At 41.6% G+C, this 19,300-nt stretch overlaps 2 protein-coding genes and 1 long non-coding RNA gene across 5 annotated transcripts in view; 1 reads left to right on the top strand and 2 right to left on the bottom strand.

Moving 5' to 3' along the window:
* KCNE1 (potassium voltage-gated channel subfamily E regulatory subunit 1) overlaps positions 1-9,661 on the bottom strand; it is a 26,048-nt gene extending 16,387 nt beyond the window's left edge. Inside the window, exons 1-2 of one of the 2 annotated variants that reach the window (XR_013941030.1) lie at positions 2,970-2,986; positions 787-2,646 (exon numbers count right to left, since the gene is read on the bottom strand). The gene's annotated coding sequence lies outside the window, so the exon portion shown is untranslated. Of the gene's footprint in view, positions 1-621; positions 744-786; positions 2,647-2,969; positions 2,987-3,130 lie in introns of those variants that run through there. The other variant, XM_080562528.1, reaches the window with a different exon arrangement.
* LOC308180607 overlaps positions 1-17,605 on the top strand; it is a 27,227-nt gene extending 9,622 nt beyond the window's left edge. Inside the window, exon 2 of the long non-coding RNA XR_013941070.1 lies at positions 9,678-17,605. This is a non-coding gene — a long non-coding RNA (uncharacterized lncRNA). The remainder of the gene's footprint in view (positions 1-9,677) is intronic.
* Positions 14,927-19,300, bottom strand: part of RCAN1 (regulator of calcineurin 1) — a 42,317-nt gene continuing 37,943 nt past the window's right edge. For both annotated transcript variants that reach the window (XM_080562481.1, XM_080562482.1), the window contains exon 4: positions 14,927-17,602. In XM_080562481.1, the coding sequence (XP_080418607.1) occupies positions 17,439-17,602 (164 nt within the window). In that variant the 3' untranslated portion in view covers positions 14,927-17,438. The remainder of the gene's footprint in view (positions 17,603-19,300) is intronic.

A 19,300-nucleotide genomic window follows, 5' to 3' on the forward strand; every position in this document is an offset into this window, starting at 1 on the left:
AGCCCCGGGTGGGAGCTGTTGGCTTCCCATCGAGCCATGGCAAGCAGCAGCCCACAGAGCCTTGAGTGGGTACGTCCCAGTCCTGTGAAGCCTGATCCTAAACCCCAGTCATGAAGATGCTCAAATGTGAGATGTCAAATGCTCCATCCTGCTAAGGTGTGCCACATGCCAAACAGCAGGACCGTTTTATTTAGAAATGTAGCTAAAACAAACATTTTCCCTAAGCCGTGGCTTTACTCGACCGCGCCATTCATAATGCAGTGACTAACAGATTTACTAATTTTAAGCCTACTTTGTTTGTTCCGCACCAGGAAATGGAAAATGTGAATTCCTGTTGTTCAGCTCCTGCACCAGATATAGTACATTATTCCCTTCGTTTGGAAAGTTTTGTTTCCAAACACTATCCATTACTCAAACTGTATTAATGCAACTAATGTACCATCCAAATAGTTTCCAGTAGGTCTCACCGAGAGGATATTGTTTTTTCTGGTGTTATGACCAGCAACACTCATATCAAAAAGCTCCAGTTAGTGCCACCTTTTACCCTAAATGTTTAAAAAAAATAAATAAATAAGTGGGGTTCTTGTTTGTACAGAATTATAACCACCAATGATTCACTACCTGCAAGTGTCGTATGTACATCCTGGTCAGTGAGGACCTCAGGAAACTATCCAGAAGCTTTAGCTTCTTAGTCCTGGGTACTTTTGGCCGGCACCAGAAGCAGCAGGGCTCACCAAGCAGTGCTGGGAGGAGAAAACAAATGTTTGCTGGGCATTGCCCTCTCACCTGGCTGTGCTTAGCTGCTTACTCATGCTGTGGCAGCGGGAATAACGAGGGGCTTGCCATGACCCCAGCTGGGAGGTGGATGAATACTTGAATCCTTGTCATAGATGTTACAGATGCTGTTTGGCTGCAACTCTTCTCCACTTAGCTCTGCTCTAGCAAGGTGGGTCTTTAATGTCTTTAGTGTTTCTCATCCTTCACAATAAATAAATAAATAAATAAATAAATAAATAAAAACACACCAACAAACAAACAGAAAAGTGTGACTTAAAGTAAAGCTTTCTGGACAAACAGGAGCATAAAAGCAATATTTTCATTTACTCTATCACACCTGATTTCATCTTAATGCTACATCACCAGTTCAAGACTCACTCAGGCTTCTATAGAAGAGGGACATTTTCCTATGGTTCGTTTTCTTTTGATTTCATCTGCATGGTTATATCAATAGGTGCTTGTGATCTGAATGCTGCTGTCACACTACAGAATGAGCCAGGACATCAAAATTGCTCAAAGCCAACAACAAACCAACCTCAAACTGAGCCTGCCCCTTCTAATAAAAATGACAGGGCAAGCACATACCCAGGAAGTGAAAAAATAACCGAGATACCTCTGCTTTTCTTTTTAATGAAAGCTGCAGCACCCAAACACTCAAGAGGGACTGGGGTCCCCTTGGGCCAGGTGCCCCATGGACGTGATGCACCCCAGCCTCTGCGCCCCGTCACCGCTGCTGTGCAGGGTGCCTCCTCTCCACCGGAGACCTGCTCAGTGGACAGGAGCTGCCCCAAACTGACCCCCTGCTCCCTTCCAGCACGTGGAGCTGTGCCTGAACCCCCCAGCCCTGGGGAGCCCCACATCTCCCTGTGGGTCCTGGACCCTGAGCTCCTGGTGCCAAGCGCTCTGCGCCCAGGCAGCAGCAGAGCAGCCCTGCCACAGCTCAGGGCATGCTGGTGAGAGGCGCATACAGACCTCAGGGGGAAGAACGGATGCCTATGACTCTTCATATATTTGTTCAGAGGCAGTTTGGGTTATTTTTGCACTTTTTTTTTTCATAAGCTTTTTCTCTTTTAAACTATGATCCATGTCAAACTGCCTTGCAAATATTTACACGTGTAGGAAACAACATCACCACAAATGACAGCTGAAAAAAACCTCACAACCTACCAAACAAGAAACTGTGTGTCAGGGAGTGACAACACAAGTCACCATTTTGTCACTGCAGCAGTACAAAATTCATCTTTTAGATTGCTTCTAAAATCACTTTTCTGCATATGTTGTTTTACAAACTGAATCACAGGATACTGAGGAGGAACAAACAGGTCTTAGGTCATCTGTTTAGGGGCAACGATAGAAAGGCTAAGACCAAATCCAGGCACTGATGAGCCACAGATGCTCTCTTTGCACTAATGCTCCATGTTTGAAAAGGCTCCAGATGGTGAGAGAACCGCATCCCATAACATCTCCCACCACCCTGCACTGCTGCAGCTCTGCCCGGGCACTTCCACGCGACTCAGCCTCCTGTGTAAAGGTTTCTTTTCTGCTGCATGGCCATCATCAAATTTACAGATTATAAAAATGCATTCAAAGGGCCGATGTTTATGTGGATTTCATTTGTGACTGGCTGCATTCAGCCCAGGCCCAGCGAGAGGCACCTTGCTGCTGGTAGGCATGACTCCCACTGACACAAAGGTCACAGGCAAGGCAAAAGCAACTGCCAGGCAAGGGGAAACAGCATGCCCAAAGTTTCTGGTCAGACACGATCCTCTTGCTCTGTTTATATAAGAGGAAAGCCAGGCAGGACACTAGGTGCTGAAGTACCTCCAAACAAGAAGGGCGTTTTACACCAAACTTGCACGATCCAGTTGGCTGCAAAATATAAAAATTGTTGTGTTTTTTTTTTTTGTGTTTTTTTTTTTTTATATTTTTTTTTTCCAAAAGCAGAGCTGGGTGCCTTTGCCAGATGCCACAAGGTGTGCCTCCCTCTGCCAGCACCTCGCACAACCCCAGCAGCCAGCCCCTGGAGGAGCTCACGGGCTGCCCCCCAGCCCCGCTCCTTGCAGAGCACCACCACGTGCTCTGGAAAGTGTCTGGGTTTGCCGGACCAGCCCTCCAGTTTTGAGTGCCGGTCAGATGTGTTAAACCAAAACTTTCCTACGTTTCTTCCGCAGGGTGGGTTTGAGTTTACCTACCTGCCCAAACAGCAATTGGCCAACAAAGCAACCTGGGTTTGGAGCAAGGTGAGGGCAAATAATTGTTGGTTTTTTTTTTTTCAGCTGAAAAGGGGAAAGAGTGCTTTCCCTCCCACGCTCCCCCCCACTCCGCCCAGAGCAAACCGAGCACAAAAGCTTACTGTTCTGCCGTCAAAGAAAAAATCCCCTGGTGTTTTAGTTTGTTTGATAATGTCCTATTAACTGACGTTAAATCAGTAGAAATATGTTGATTTGGAGCACAAGGGCTTCAAGCATGCATCCATCACCATTTTCTGTGGTTGCAACCGCAGATACATCTCTTCCACTCCATATTCTGTACCAACAAATAATTATCAAAAGGAAAAAGAGAATCAAAGAAAAGGGGTAATTGCCATTAAGATGCTTGCAGTACGCTCCTTCACCTGGCAGCAAGGACACTGCAGCTGAAGACCAGAGGGTGTGTGTGTGTAAATTGTGTGGAACCAGTCCTGGCCCTTTGAGGTGCTGAAGAGCAAAGGAAATGGATTTTACCCCATTGGAGAATCTTCAGATGAAATTGTCCACGTACTTTTTTTTTTTTTTTTTTTTTCCTTTTTTAATACTCATGCAATTGGATTTGCACTAGCGGGAATGGCAGGGAATAACACTTTGCAGTTCTGGATCTGCAAGTTAGTTAAAAGGCTTTCAAGCAGCCGAGTTCAGCCTCTACCACCTGAAAATCTTTTGTCAGCAGCTGTGAGTGCGGCTTCTAGTTGTAAATGCTTGATGCCTGCTGGGTTAATAGTGCTAGCTGGGGAGTCCGAACACGCCAGGGGCCTGGGAAAGTGCAGAGACCCTCCCCCTTCCTCCCACCTCCCCAGCGGGAAAGTTATGTTCTTGCTTGGGAGATAATGGAAAAAAAAATCTGAGAGCAGCTGTTTGTGCTTGAGGATCCATCTGCCTCACCACGTAGAGCTTTGATGCCCGTTTTAAGAGGCGCAACACGGGCATCTGATTTGCTGATAAAGGAAAAGATCACAGGAGGCTGGATGCTCACATGCCTGCAGGTTTGGACCTCACCCAAATGCAAAGGCTGACCTAAGATGGAGCCGGCTAATTGTGTCGCCACGACAGCCAGTGCTGACGCGATTCAACAGCAGATGAGCTCCGGTGTTTAATGCGGTCGCATTTCTAATGCGTTTAGGATGCTCTGGTAATACCCCAAAAATATTACTGCTGCGATGGATGGTCTGGGACACAGAGCTTAAGAAGAATCTGGACCTCTGTGAACAGACCTCGTACATGTATCAAAACATCATCCTGTATTGTCTACCAAGTTACTTAAAAAGAACTTTAAAAGCTTCGCCACTGCCAAATATCATTTTTACCTGTAATAGATGTTTAAAACCAGCTGTTCCGCAAGTCACAGAGCAGAGGAAACTTGCTTTCCTGTGGATATCCACTTTACAACTGGATATTTTGGTACTCAAAAAAAACCTCACAAAGCTCCACAACCAAAGAACCAAAAAAAACCACCAACAAAACCACAAAATGACAGAAGTGTTCAAGGAACGTAGGACATTTGCCATGTGCATTTTCTGTGCCACGTTGATTTTCTGTGATAAATAAAATGTCCTTTATTCCTTTGCCCTCGTTAGAGTCACTGTAGGCATCTCTCCTGCATCCAGCCATTATTTATCATCTTCTCTTGGAAGCTCCCCATACCTGGCCAGACCCCAAGACATCCGCAGTATAAATTCTCCACATGGTTCCTGTCTGCAGCCCTCTTCATGGGGTTTGTTTGTGGAGCTGGTGCAGGATTTGCTGCGCCATCTGGCAACGCGTAATCAAGTGGAGCACGGGGAAATTGAGAAGTCTGGAAGCAAAATAGCTAGCATCTGCAGATACCAAGCAGCCTTATAGCCAGCCAAGCTGTGGTGTCATCGGCAGAAGCCTGCCATTTCCAGATCCAGGCTCGGCGATTTTGCAGTGTCAGCTGCGGAAGCGCTTGCTTTTACAAGGGCTGGGGACAGCAGTGCTGTGCGGGCTGACTAACACCTGCAAAGTGGCAGCCTTCCCGCTTCCCTCTCACCCTAGGTAACAGGCGACAGCACCTCTGGCTACCTTCGGGCTGTCATGAGTGGGTAACAGAGCAAATGTGCCTCTTCAGTGCATTTCTTTTTCTGCCAGCAGCCAGCAGCTATTTAGATGTGCAAGCTATTCTGCATGCCTCGGCTGAGCAGGGGAAGGCATCCACTGCAGCTGAACAGAACAGCTCTGGCATCCTCTGCCAGACCGTACTTCTTACAGTTTCCACCACCTCTTGCAGTCCAGCCTGCACAAGTGGCACAACAGTGGGATTTAGACAGATTCAAATACACGTTAGAATAGGGCCCAGCTTTTAAACCAGAGTCTGAATCTGAAAAGTCTTTTAAAGACCTAATTAGGAGAGGCCTAACCAGAAGATCCATTCACGATAGGTACCAGACAGGGATTCATGAAGAGGCTGTACCTGCCCTGTCCTCCACACCTTACTTGCGCCTGGTGACTTATTTTTTCTGGCCTCCTCAGTGTCCTCTCTCACATGCTTGGATGTCCTCTCTGCTCACACTGCAGCTCAGAGCTGCTTGAGGCAGAGACCTTCGTGAGCCTGGTGTTTGCAGAGCATATGCGTCACTGTGAACAACAATTAATCACAGCTGTTAATCTGAGCGGTTCTTCTTCCCTCCTCCACACAGCCCACGCATCTTCCACGGCTCTCAACAACCCTAATACCCGATGAGCAACAAACCCCTAAAACAACACAGCAACACCTTGCTTCCTTATTGACATTCTGACACAGAAACCGGGCTGTGCATAAAATGAGCCCCAAAACGGCTCCAGCAAGACATCGGTCACATAAGGGAGGCAAGGATCAAGCACTGAGCAGTACTATTTCGGAAACCCTTGAGAACAGAAGGAAGTTCTAGGACATGTGGGTGAGTTAATTCATTGTCGTGCTCCATGGAGAAGGACTGGGTATTTACTACCAACCAACAAGCCCTCCCCCAAACAGTACTATTCATTTCCTGAATGATTCCACAGACTGACAAAGCATGGAAAGTTCTCGCTAAATGTCTCTCCCACACAACACAATTTGGCAGAGGGATTAACAGCCTAATGCGATGCACCTTCTTCTTAATCTCATGTAAAAATTTTGACTGCTTAACACTCTCCTTACTCAGCAGCTAGCCATCAGAGCTGCTCCTCAGGAAGCGCGTACCAGGACATCGCACTACACTCAGGAAGCTTTTTGACCTACCTACAGGAGCTATATTACAGCAGCACTAGCCTATAATTAAGGTTGTGTCAAAGTTTCCATTCTGTAATGTTACCCTAGAAGGAGTATACAGAGCTGAAGGTACCTAGAAAACTCACGGTTACATGTCAAATTGCTTGGGGTATTGCTTTGTACAGCTGAGACTTCAAACCAAGTACCTTGCCATGACTCACCCAAATGAATCCAAGACTTTACTGTCTGATACAACAGTCCCTTCTCCTTTCTTGAAGATTTCAAGCAGCATAAACCACATTATTTTCATTAGCCTGAAGATTTTTCATCTCACTTTTCCTCAAGGGATCTAAGGCGGTAAAAGCTCTCACTCCTTCTTGTAGTCCTCCAGCACAGTTCGGTTAGCATTCCCCTGCTTATTGTGAGCGCGCCGCATCTGAGCACACTTCCTCAGATGTGGCAACACCTCTGATCCAGTCCTTTGGATAAGCTCAGATATACACTGTAGAACATGCATATATATGTACATGCTATCAGAGTGAATTGTCTCCATAAAACAAAAATTCCCAGAAAATGCCTGAGTCCTTAAAACTTTAAAAATAAGCAAAGAAATTACATTTGCTTGTACTTCTTAAAAGAATACCGTGGCTGTGCTTGGCTGAACCTTGAAAACCAGACCCTGATCAGCACCATGACTGGTAAGGTCATTCGACCTGTCCCCTTGGTTCACATTCAAGTGGTGAAGCGAGGTCAGTGAATTGCACATGTGCCACTGGAGCATGAGGAAGTAGAGGCTTACTTGCTGCGAACCTCAAAAACGAGGATGACGGTAGGGAGCTGGGAGGCACTTGGTGTTGCACGAGGAACCTGGTGCTGTGGAGCATGTTTTGGGAGATGACGTGCTTTTGTGCCAGGAAGGGCCAGCTGCTGGAATCAGCATGGCAGTCTCTGTGGGAACAGATGTACTGCAGGTGGGTACAAAGAACCTGGAGGACTGCTGCCTCCACAGCGAGGAGGTGTACGTGGGGGCACTGAGGAGTAGAGGGAGATGAAATCTGAGCCGAGCTTGCTCTGACGTCCAGGTCAAACTCTGGTTCTTTGTCTCGGTTCTTTCCCATACCCAGACTCCCAGTTCAGCCTCAGGAACCTCTTTTGCCTCTCCTTTCCCCCGTGACTTCATGCAGGCTTGGCACTAGCCAGGGCAGGCCTCCGGCTGCCTCATGCTCCGGGCTGAGGTGAGCCTCTCGTGACCAAGAAAAACAGCTGCGGTTGCTGCTGGCCATCCTGCTTGGGACACAGGCAGAAGTGAGAGAGTGACAAATGCCAGCACAACCTGAGACACTTGACACTTGGCCGCTCTGCTGACTAACCCAGACAGGGGAAGTGATGGTGGCAGAGTCTTAGGTGAGATCTGGTGAAACCATCTTCTCATCTAGGAACCAGACTAGGCAGAGGAACACTACACCAGCCCTGCTCTCTCCTTTCCCCACACAGTGCCTTGGGTCAGGTCACAGATCATACAAACATCTCAAATACTGCAGGAAAACAACAACAGACACTACTGACAGCTGCTCTATGTTCTCATTTGCCCCCCCCCCCCCGTTTCCTAATTGCAAATCAGCTCACCTGCTCCTAGTATTTCTTTAGGTCCTCCCTCCAGCTTTTCCCACCTTTTCTACCACATTATGCTCCCTCTCTCTTCCCTCTGTCTCAGTCTGACCACCACCTCCTCTTCCCTAAAATCTCAAAGTAGGAAATCTCATGGAAAAATAACATCTGGAGGAATGCACTGCAGCACGCAAAAGCTCTTCTTGAAAACCGTTTTCATCTCTCTAAATGAACTTCTTTGTACAGCTGAGGAAATACAAGCCTAACTCCAATCTATCTAAGATGCACTTAGATATGCTTCTTAAGACAGCGTGGGCAGCTACCTTGTTTCAGAAAGAGCCACCTTACGCAGAATGGAAAAGCAATCACAGGCAAGACTTTTCCCTGCAGCACTTTTTTCCCTTTACGAAAATAGAACTCCTTCCAAGTGTCCTTCAACACAAACAAGGCCATTTGCCTTCAGCCAGAATAGTGCGTGTTATGACATGCAATAGGTTTGACCTTCAGCATCAGAACAAGGAAGATGCTGTAATTCCCTCTCACAACAGATATGCTAGCGTGCATATTCTCATTGCATGCTCTCCCTCCTTTGAATGAGGTACGAAGTACACACAAATCATTTAAAAGGTAAGTTTGAGAAGTAATTACATGGCTGAACAAAAACTTCCATGCGGCATTTAGTTCAGCGGCTGGCCGTTTCTGCAACCCTGAAAAGAACAGAAACATCATTTTTTGGAACATATGAGCAGGACATAGGATATCTGAGGATATCAAGACGACACTAAAACCACTGAAAGATCCGTCACTTTCTAGAGGAATAAACGAGCTGTCTCCACAGATTTTCACTGGTGAAATGCCAGCTGACTGTTGATCTGTTTGCCCTCACTGAGCAGGGGGCACCAGCTAAACCGGTGGTGAATACCCTGGCTTTCTACCCGGAGGTACTTCAGCACCTGAACCATTTCAGTCATGTCTTGCTGCTTCAAGCCATGCCATGCTGGCGTGATCAAACTCCCCATTACAGTATGGGCAAAATCTCAGGAGGGGAAAACGAGGTATAAAGGGCTAGGGTATGCAACTGTCTTCTTATGCCAAGTCATGTATTTTTGCAGCTTTCATAAAAATCAATACATTGATCGTTAGTTTACTTTTAACAATCCAACACCATTCAACTCCAATACTGGAAAAAGACAAAATCCACATGGCTGTTAAAAGCACTTCGTGTAGCTGCTGCTTTTTGGATTAGTCTGGCCATAACTCACATTAAGAAATGCTTTTGGATGAGCTTGTCTAAATCAAATACACCCTGTGAATTAGCATCACTTGATATATATATAAACTAGTATTTGAACTTCACCTTTTACAGTGAAAACTGACTGGACACAAATATATGTGCTCTTTGTGCCCCTTCAAAGCAAGCAGTTTTAAGAAAATTTGACAAAAATCCCTTTGGAGTTTTTCATTATAATAATTTAAACATGTCTAACAGCAGGTAACACTAACAATTTTTACTCTCATTTACACGGCACAAAGGTCAGCCAGGGCAGCTAGCAGGGAGAATGATAAAGCAACCCCTACAGAACTACATCCCAGGCTGTTTCTATCCTTTAGTATAAAATCACACCCCACCTTTAACACATAGCTTCACTGCTGGTTACAGTTCCTTTGAGATGGTTCACTTAAATACGGGATTTGGATTAACACTAGTTTGAAAAGTTTTAATATAAAGAAGTCTTCAAAATTAGAAGCATTAACCATCTCTGCAAGCCTGCAACGCACGCCAGCCTTTTACAACTTGTTTTTCTTGTTATGTGCATTGCAGTAATTACTTCTGCTCTCTTTCCCTGTAGGGAGAAGCTTCTCTCCATAGGAACTGCTACACCGCAGCACGAACAGCAAACATACAAAATGCTTCGTCACCTGGATTAATCCCATTTTACGGTCTGCATGCTTACTTGCATACAGAGATACCCATACAGAGATGCACAAAGTTACCCAAGTACTGGAAGCAACCTTGCCATGACATATGGCATCCTCGGCGATGGGCATTTTAGAGATTATGAAGCACAAAGTGCACAACAGATATGAAAGCCTTCAAAACCTGTGCTGCACCCCTGTGGCCTCCTAACAAGCTGAACTAATGGCTAGCTAACTTCCAGCAGGTAACCCGCTCTCACCTGATTGCTTAGGATTAGGATTTCTTAGGATCAGGATTTAAACACTTTGCCTATGTGAACTTTTTCTCATGAATGGTACCAATGAAGTCAAGCAGGGAACCAGGTGTGCCACACTGCAATTTACCACTTTTATCTTTAAAAAGTATTTCACTACAAAATTTTGTATACGATACAGAAATGTTTCAAGCAACATCCCAAAGGGATCAGAGGTAAGGAACAATGTACTTTCACAGCCCGGTAGCGAAGTTATTTCTTTTCCACATCTGCTACCATGATGGGAGCCTTAGCTGGAGGTTGAGTTTTTCGTTTAATTTTATCCAGTAGTACGCAATGGCATTGCTTGATATTTAGCTCCACCTATTGGGCACCTCCACGTACCTCTTTCAATTCATCTAAATTAAACACCAACTTAATTATGCTTTAAGGCTCTGATCATACAAGTTTCCCCCTGCCCCACCCTCCCCCAAATGTATATGCAAAATTCTGTTGAGAACTACATGAAAGTTCAGATCCAAGTTCTTACTCAAATCACACAGCATGCAAAGCAGTTAATGAAAAAGAAAGGAATAGAGAAAAAAGGGAGAAAAAAAGCAACCCAAACAACTGCATCTTGGAAATTAAACAAAAACGGATTCAGAATCTCTTTTTAGAGAACATACAAGATTAATTCGTTATTTTCCAAGAGATCCCTAGTGAAAGCACCATTTAAATCAAACTCAGGTATCCTAAGTAGTGAGTTTTAATGATTTTTCAAACAACAACAACAAAAAGTTGTTTAAAAATAATTCTGATAGCTTTGTCAAAAAAAAGCTGACCTCCAAGCAATAACCTAATTCAAGGTCTCTAGTTTATAAAATTTCTCTGGATCTCTTGAAACAACCTGATATGAATTAGTAGCTCACAAGAGCCATATTTAATTTCATTTGTGGATCAGAAAATAAAGCATGAATGTCTGTGAAACATAAAAAATAAGTTCCTTTGAAAACACCTGTAACAATGTAACCAGAAATGGCCACTTGCTACAAGAAGATCATCTTCTAATTTAGTGTCTGAATGTTACAGTTTACTATTTTACTTAATTTTCCTGTTAAGAGACAGACACTGTAAGGAAACATCACGAAGGTGATTTCACCAAATCTATTTAAAGCTTTTTAGGATTTGAAAGATGCATTTTACAGCCTTAGAAGAACTACCAAATAATAAGTTAAAACTATCTTAAGAATCAGGGGACGCAGGTTTATAATGTCATGGAAAGAGGAGAGTAACAAAAGGATTTTGGCAGAGGCCACAGGATAAACTTTCAACCACTTCAATGCACAGAGGCAGAGAAATCGAAGAGGAGCTCCAGAACAGATGTGGATCTAGAGGCATCCCTCAGCACCTCAAAAGGTACAACACACTCCCATAAAGGAAATTCAAGTGAAATAATAGTGATGTCTACCTGAATGACACTTAAGGATAACTTTTCCTCTCCAGTATTCCTAAAGGCTTGATACTGAAGTAGCTCCAAATATTCAGTGAGTTCTCATCTTTGGCACTTTAGGGGAGAGACATAACTCTAGGTAGCACAAAAAGAAAAGACAGACAAGTTTTCTGTTTCTTTCTCCAGAGATCTGCAGTAGACCTCAGCAGGGCCCTTTTGGTAAAACCTTTAACTAAAGCAGTGAGGGTCTAGGGGCACTCAAGAAAATGAATATGGAAACATCTAAGTTGTGACTGGTTACCCACAGAAACCCTCAATATCAAATGCAAAGACTCAAAGTAGAGCATTATGTAAAGAGTATATTTTGACTAAAAACTGTAACAAGTTAAAAAGAAAATTAAAGGTGGAGAGAGAGAGAAGGAAAAAGAAGAGCTATGAGTCAAACTCTTGTCTATACTCTAGGGCTCTTTGTACATTTGTTTATCCTTGAACAAGCTTCTCTTCACTGGACTTGGGAAGTGGTAGAGCAGGGAAAAACACCTCAAAATTTTCAGAGATTTGGACAACAGTACCAAGTGGCCAGCATTGCACCCATGGGAATCTGCCTTGTTTCCAGGCCTACATAAGTACTGAAGGTATGTGACCCTGGGAATTGATTATGGCTTGGCCAGAGTTACAGATGCACAGCACCAGAACAGAGCACAACAACCTACACCAGTAAAAGAAATAAAGGTTAAACATGTATAAATGACAGTGGTAGACATGCAACACAGATCAAACAGAAAAGCAGATGTAATTTCGTTAGGATTAACAAAAAACAAGACACCTTGAGCATTAGGTGAATGTTGGAAAAGTTCATGCAAGTGGGATGTGTAAGTAATGAAACTGCAAATAAAATAAGTGCCTGGTGCATACCTGTGGCAGGACACATACACACTGAATATGAAGGCAGGTGCAAACAAAGTCATACATAAAATCCAAGGAGGTAACGGCCCTGCTTGGTAGATAGTATCAAGTCAACTCCAATATGTAGGTAGAAGGGCAAAAAAGATGTGTAGTGGAAGAAAGATTTCAAAATGGAACAAAGCTACAAAAACAAAACAAACCACCACCACCAAAAACCAACAAAACCAAATTCACTCTCTGAGGACAACCACCTACCACCTGCAAGCTACATCTTCATAATCACTGAAACTATGAAAGTTATTATTGACAGAGTCAAAAGCTGATAGCCAAAGCAGCGTTAGACTGAAGAATAAACAAAAAAATTCCTATTGTTGCTCCCCCCATGCTATGCTGCTTGCAAAGACCTTTGTAAAAACCCTTGTAAAGCCTATAGCGAAGTTCTGAAGCCACAGACACTGAGCTCTATCCTCAGATAAAAAGTGTTTCAGGAAGACCCAGGAAACCCTTTTAAACACCCAGAGACCCTCAATGTTTTGGTAACAGAGGGAATGGCATCTTGAGGAAGACAGGTGAGAGCAGAAAAACAACATTAGGAAGAACTGCAGCTTCTTGGGCTGTTTTTTCAGACGGAGAAAGTCCCAAAGAGAATGGGTGACAACACAACTGCCAGAAGTGATCAAGTACCACTTTGAGCATTTCTCCACCTATTTAATCTTTCATACTTAAACTCCTGTCATTTCATTTTTTCATACCTCAGAGTGTACCACACTAAAAACCAACTGCCAGCTACTCAAAAAAAAAAAAAAAAAGCAAGCAAGGTGACTGAGATGCTGCAATTTGTGCACATAAGCACAGACCAGGTAAATGACAAAAGTTTCAAGTGGAATAGTTATTACTTATCAACAGAAATTTTGTCAAAGAAGATAAATCCAGTCCTGCCAGGTCCATCCCATTGACTACTTATCAGCTGAGTCACTTTTCTGGTCTTGATTTATCATGGTAGAGTACAGTGTCTTGGGGAATATCTTGTCTTCATTATTATTGGTTGCTCTGTAGTCTTGTTTTTAGACATCCAAACATGAATTAATAAAAGCGTTAAGTGGGCATAATTTTCTGTAAAATGCCTCTCAAGCGTGTTGGACATAATCCAGGATAAAAGCAAAGATGATAGAGGAAGTGCAACAGCTAAGCCTACTGAGTGAATTTCTGAACTTGGCCCATGCCTAGAGTAAGGGCCTACCCCTTGCTACCACAGCATGTTTGGAAGTGGGAGAGGGCTCTGGACATACCACAGCTAGCAAGCCAGCTTTATAGATACAAATCACAGTTTCAAGTTAAAGAACTGGTCTTCCCCCAAGACGTTCTTTCTAGTGTGACAAAACAAAACTTGACTAGGCAGGTGATTATGCCTAGGGGAAAACCCATGCTGTAACTGTTAAAATGGTATGAGAGAGTTGCTGGAGTTCATTCCTTCCCCACCCTTGACAAGTCTGGACTACACATGAACAACTAATACACTTGTCCAGTATTTCAAATATCAAAGTTACTACACTTACTGCTGCTCTGAAAAACAACACCCTGATAAGAAACAAACTTCAGTCTTACAAGTTGTTGAATTCACCTTGGTAAGGTCATTAATGCAGTAATGCATGCACAAATACAGAACCTGATGATAGCAATGCGCATCACTAAACTGACAAGTCTTGATAAATGACAACTAATGATTACTTCCACATTTATACGATCATGGACGCTATCCTTATGCAGAATGCAAATAATAAAACAGTGAGTTGTACATCCCCAAAAGAAATGAAATTAGAGATTATCTGTGTAAAATAGGATGGTTCAATTGCTGTTGCTTGAAATTGCACAATACCTTGTATCTTTTGTTAGATCACTTAAGGATCAAGTTATGCCTGTTAGCCTATGTAGGAATTCCCCTGGATGGGCCTGCTATTTATAAGCAACAGAACTGCTACTTCAAACCATTTCCTTGTATAGGACAATTACTTAAAAACATCAATACTTCCCAGTCATAAGTACTGAGAAGAATGACCAGCATTAATATCAATAACTCCTTTCTGCACCATGAGTGAATTTCTGTTTCATACTGAGTGAAACCTTCAGTGCATTTTTGTATATGTTTTGCAACTCAGAGACATAGGATTACCAGGTAAAAGCCCAAGAAATATTGACATTTTCATATTCCAAAAGCTTTAAATATAGAATTATTCGTGCTGTAGAAGAAAACTGGTAAAGATAATATGAACGCAGAGGGATTATTATAGAATAGTAAAACGTTGGTATCGTTATTAGGAAGCACATCAACTTTAGGCATAGAAGAATCAGTTTTTAAGCGCAATATTTTGGACCACTTAATTTACTAGTAGATTCTCAGACTTGCATCAAGATCACACAAGTCACTTAAGCAAAAGGCTGGGAAGTGTTTCACTGTGAATAAATCCATTTTGTTGGTAAGGATGGAACAATATTCTAATATTCTAACCTTATTCAAATCAACAATGTTTGGAAGCTTTAAGTTCATGTTTTGGTGCAAAATCTTCAAATAGTTTCATGGAGAAACACCACAACATTTACAAGAAGACAAAATATTTTAATTTAAATATGCCCCATACTATACAATTGTATAAAATACCAACTAAGCATTCATTTGAATGTTTAAAAAAACAGAGCAAGCAATATACTGTAGTAACGATAACAGAAGGTGGCACAAGCCAAGATACAGAACCAGAAAAAACAGGCAAGTTACTGTCTCACCATCTTTGTTTACAATTACCATCAGAAGGGTAGCCATCCCAAGTCTTCCATCCATGGTTTCCAGTGCCCACCTTTATGAGGCAGATGGCAGTGTACTAAACTGGGAAAATCGTATTTTTGTTTAGCTTTCTTTACTTTTACTTGAAAATCAGCACTGCTTTCTTTGTATCGCTACAAAGCAGAGCAACAACTAAGTCTCTAATGCAAAACTAATACTTTGACTGGTAATCATATAAAAATGGAAAGAGGACAAAAATGATTTCAACGATTTCAAACTGTAAGAAGTAAAACACCCTAAGCCCAGCAGTAATTTTAGAAACATGGAAAAAGTCTTGGGAAGGCTTAAAGACAGTTGTATCAAGCTTACAAGGTTTCCTCTCCATTTTATTTATTTTGGGGTGTTAATAAGCAGAACATGTATCCAGCTGATTGTTATACCTTAAAAAAGCAAAATAACCTTAAGCACCTTAAATTGGAGAGTGTACCACTTGAGTTAGGTCCAAGATAGACACCAATTGTCAGTGTTCGGTATGCCCTGTGAACTGAAACAATCAGAACAAGGTCATAACTAAAGTTTAATATATTCCTCTTATCTTTGGTCACAGGATATCGATCTTTGTTTTACTTAGTATAATGACATGACTTCAATAATCCACGTTTACACTGCACCACAGCTGGGAATGGCTTCATTACACAACTTGCTTCACTAATATTTTATTTTAAAAATGAGGTGTGAACCTGGGTATTTAAATTAATGTTTGCTTCAAATGGCACTGAATGGATTTTTTTTTAAAACATTAACTCCAGCTACAAAACTCATCCTCAGACCAACTGTGGCAAAACTGAACTGACAGAACCAAACTTTTGATTTTTAGAAACATGTTGGAAAGCTTCAAACATCCCCTAAAAATTGTGATATTTTACCATAGATATCAGTTATTATCTCTTAAAAAAAATACTGAAATCCATTTCAAAGTGAAGATCTCCATTTTAAAAAACAAATAAGAAAATACACTTCTGCCATCTTTCTTCCACCAAACTTGTATGTGATAAGCTACTGTCTTTAAACACTAACATATAAAAAAAGCTTCTCCCACGTATACCCATTACTTAAGTATGCATCATTACTTGGCATTAAGCATTTCTAAATACCAGCTTATTTTGGAAGCAAAGCTAAGAAAGTATATTCTTATTGACATAGAAAGCCAGTAGAAAAAGATACAAGTGTGCAGCTTGTAGAACAGTTCACATCAGGAATGAATGAGGAAAAGGCACTCCATCTCGCTTCGCTGTTCTACACAGTGTGTGCAATTTTCCAATCACTGTTAGACCTTTGTTCACAGCAGCGTAGATTCACATATTGAGTAGCGTTCTCATTACTCTCCATTCATTACCATTTTTTTCACTGGAAAAATACATTGCTGTGAATATGCAACATTAACTTTATTTATACATTTAAGAATACTTATTTTTTTTTCCAAATGAGAAAGTCGAGATTACTGAACAAATGTTATTGAAGATATAAATTATTTAAGCTTAAATAATTTAAAATCAACTTATTTAAACAACTTTCCTATTGCACATTTTTTCTATAACTTTGCCAGACAAAACCCTACATAGGCATTTAAAAGAGTAAAATTTTAATAGCACAAGTTGCATAGCACCAAGGTAGGGTGCCAAATAAATTGTATGCCTGCTGAAAACTGAGTGCCAATAAAAACAAATATAAATATATATGTATATACATATCTAGTAGTAACTCCGGGATGCTGAGATAATAAATACTTTAAACAATTTCCCAGATTTCCAAAAACATGTGAGAAACTATAGAAAATAATGCAAAGTTACTTTCAGAAGACCAAGAATACACATGCACAAAATCTATTATAAGAAAAAAGGTTTACAATTCCCAATGTCTTACCTTTAAAACCACCTCTGTTATCGCTATGTATGCCACACAATGACTAGCCTATTAGTTTGAGGATTTATGAGAGACAGAACAAAGAAAGCTTCTCCCTGTTGCTTTATAATGTAAAAGCCTACAGTACCCCCAAAAAATAAACCCACAGTTTGTCTTGTTAGGTTTCAAAATGTCGTCTTCTGCCTATCTTCATTCCCAGTGATCGGGGAATACACCCGTGACATCTATTGACCTGCAGCATCAAAAATAAGGATGAAAATTCCTGTATTTTTTTCTGAGCAAACTTACATTGGAATTTCTCCTACTACAACTGCTGCTGTTGCCACCAAACCTGTGACCTGCCGTTTCCATAGTAAATGTTTCCCTTGAACACACCTACTTGTAACCCTTGAAATACTAAGGCAGTTCAACTTAAATGGGCAGGGGTATAATCCGGCCTTCTTGTCTGAATAATTTTTGGTTTGGGTTTCTTTGTTTCTTCTTCCACATCGTTTTCCTGGTCACTCTCGCATACGTGGACAACAACGCTAGGGGTAGTGTCAGTTGCAGCATGTAGCTCATATTTTTCTCCTGAAAATTAAAATATTAGCAAAACTGGTTAAAAATGATCTATTTTGTAGAAAAGTATGAAAGAAATTACTAAAAGGAAAAGACTTGTTCTCTTTAATGCTATTTGTATAATACATCGATGACTAAAAGCCTGATGTCACAAAGCATCAGATGTCACAGACATCTGTGCTAACCATCATTCATCATCCAGAAGTATTTAAGTACTATTTCCAAAGCAACAGCGCTCAGCTACTTTATTACATGAGAATGTAAGTAAGTTACCCTAGGCATTTAAGAAAGTGTTCTATGTGAGCTGTCGTAAGACTTCCTGGTGTGTGGTGTTTGTTTGTTTTTTTTGGTCGTTTTACAGCATACAAAGACTATCCATTCACTGTACCATGCAGACTTATTTTTCCTCAGTGATGACAAAACCACAGGATCTTCCTTTCCCTCTAAAGCTTTCGCTGTTAAGAAAGCTGGATGCGCTTTTACCCACCTCACACAGAGGTGCTTTAAAACTGTTCTGGCATTCTGTGGAGCAAGAGCTAGACAGCAAGCATCACGCATCACAAGCATCACAAGGGGAAAGACGGAGATAGAATACAGTCTGGGTACAGATGTACTATGACACCAATTTGGTTGACCACTGATTTGAACTCCGCTTTTAACCACAAGGTTAATAACTGTTTTTAAATCTAACCAGATGTTAAATAATTTTAATCTTATGTTAGATCAGGGGAAAACCAAACTATTTCTTTCCACCACTTCCCTGATGAGCTCTCCTTATGTTTTTTTTTTTCCGTGTTTCTTTATATTCTTTACCTCTCAATGGAGAAAACAGTCTCCTCTAAGACCACTTCAGTGATCAGCTGTCTGAGAGCTAACACCTGTGACAAATTGCATGCCCTAGCATGCCGAGGCTCTAAAGTGGTCTCTGCTCTGTTTCCTAGAGCACTTTAGGAGCAGGAACTGGCAAGAGCAGCAGTTCCATAGAGGAAAAGGCTCTTGCCTACAGTTCTTCTAAAACATGCAAACCATTGTGCTGAAGTAACCCTTGCTTGCACCTGGGTCCTTGGTACTGAGTCATTAAGCCCAAGTTCCAATAAACCTTAGAGTCAACAGGTAGAGTTTTATAGGGCTTAACATTCACTATGTATGTGAAAAATCTCATGGAGAAAGGGGTTGCAGATCTGCCAGTAAGCTTACCGTAGGGCATCTTAATAACAGAACTTGCAGGGGAAAAACCACCAGCTTTTACTTACTAAACTTTTAAATATTTAAGACATACAAATTTCTTTTTGGTATGGATACAATTTAAGAGGAAAGCTTGTAGCTAAGAAAGCAGCATCCACCGAGCAAGCTCTGAGCTTTCACAGGATCAGCAAGCTGTAACACTATTTATTCCAAGTGCTTCATCCAAAACGACTTTTATTCCAACGAGCATAATCTTATGGGACTTTTGTTTCAAAAACTGATTTCAGGAAAATAAAATCTTTGATAAAAATATTTAGTACGTCAGGAGTATTCTCGATGAATTGTTTCAAAGACCTAATCAGGCTTATCTGTTTAGTTTACACGGTTCTGGATAAACATGATTTTGGCACCATTTTATACCTTCACTTTAACTTAGTATTTTTCCTATAAATTTTTCTGGCCATTATCATTCAAACACTATTTAAAATTTATTATTTATTAAAAACTTGCAATAATCTACCCCAT

This window comes from Anser brachyrhynchus (assembly GCF_964034855.1).
Source record: "Anser brachyrhynchus genome assembly, chromosome: 1".
NCBI lineage: Eukaryota > Metazoa > Chordata > Aves > Anseriformes > Anatidae > Anser > Anser brachyrhynchus.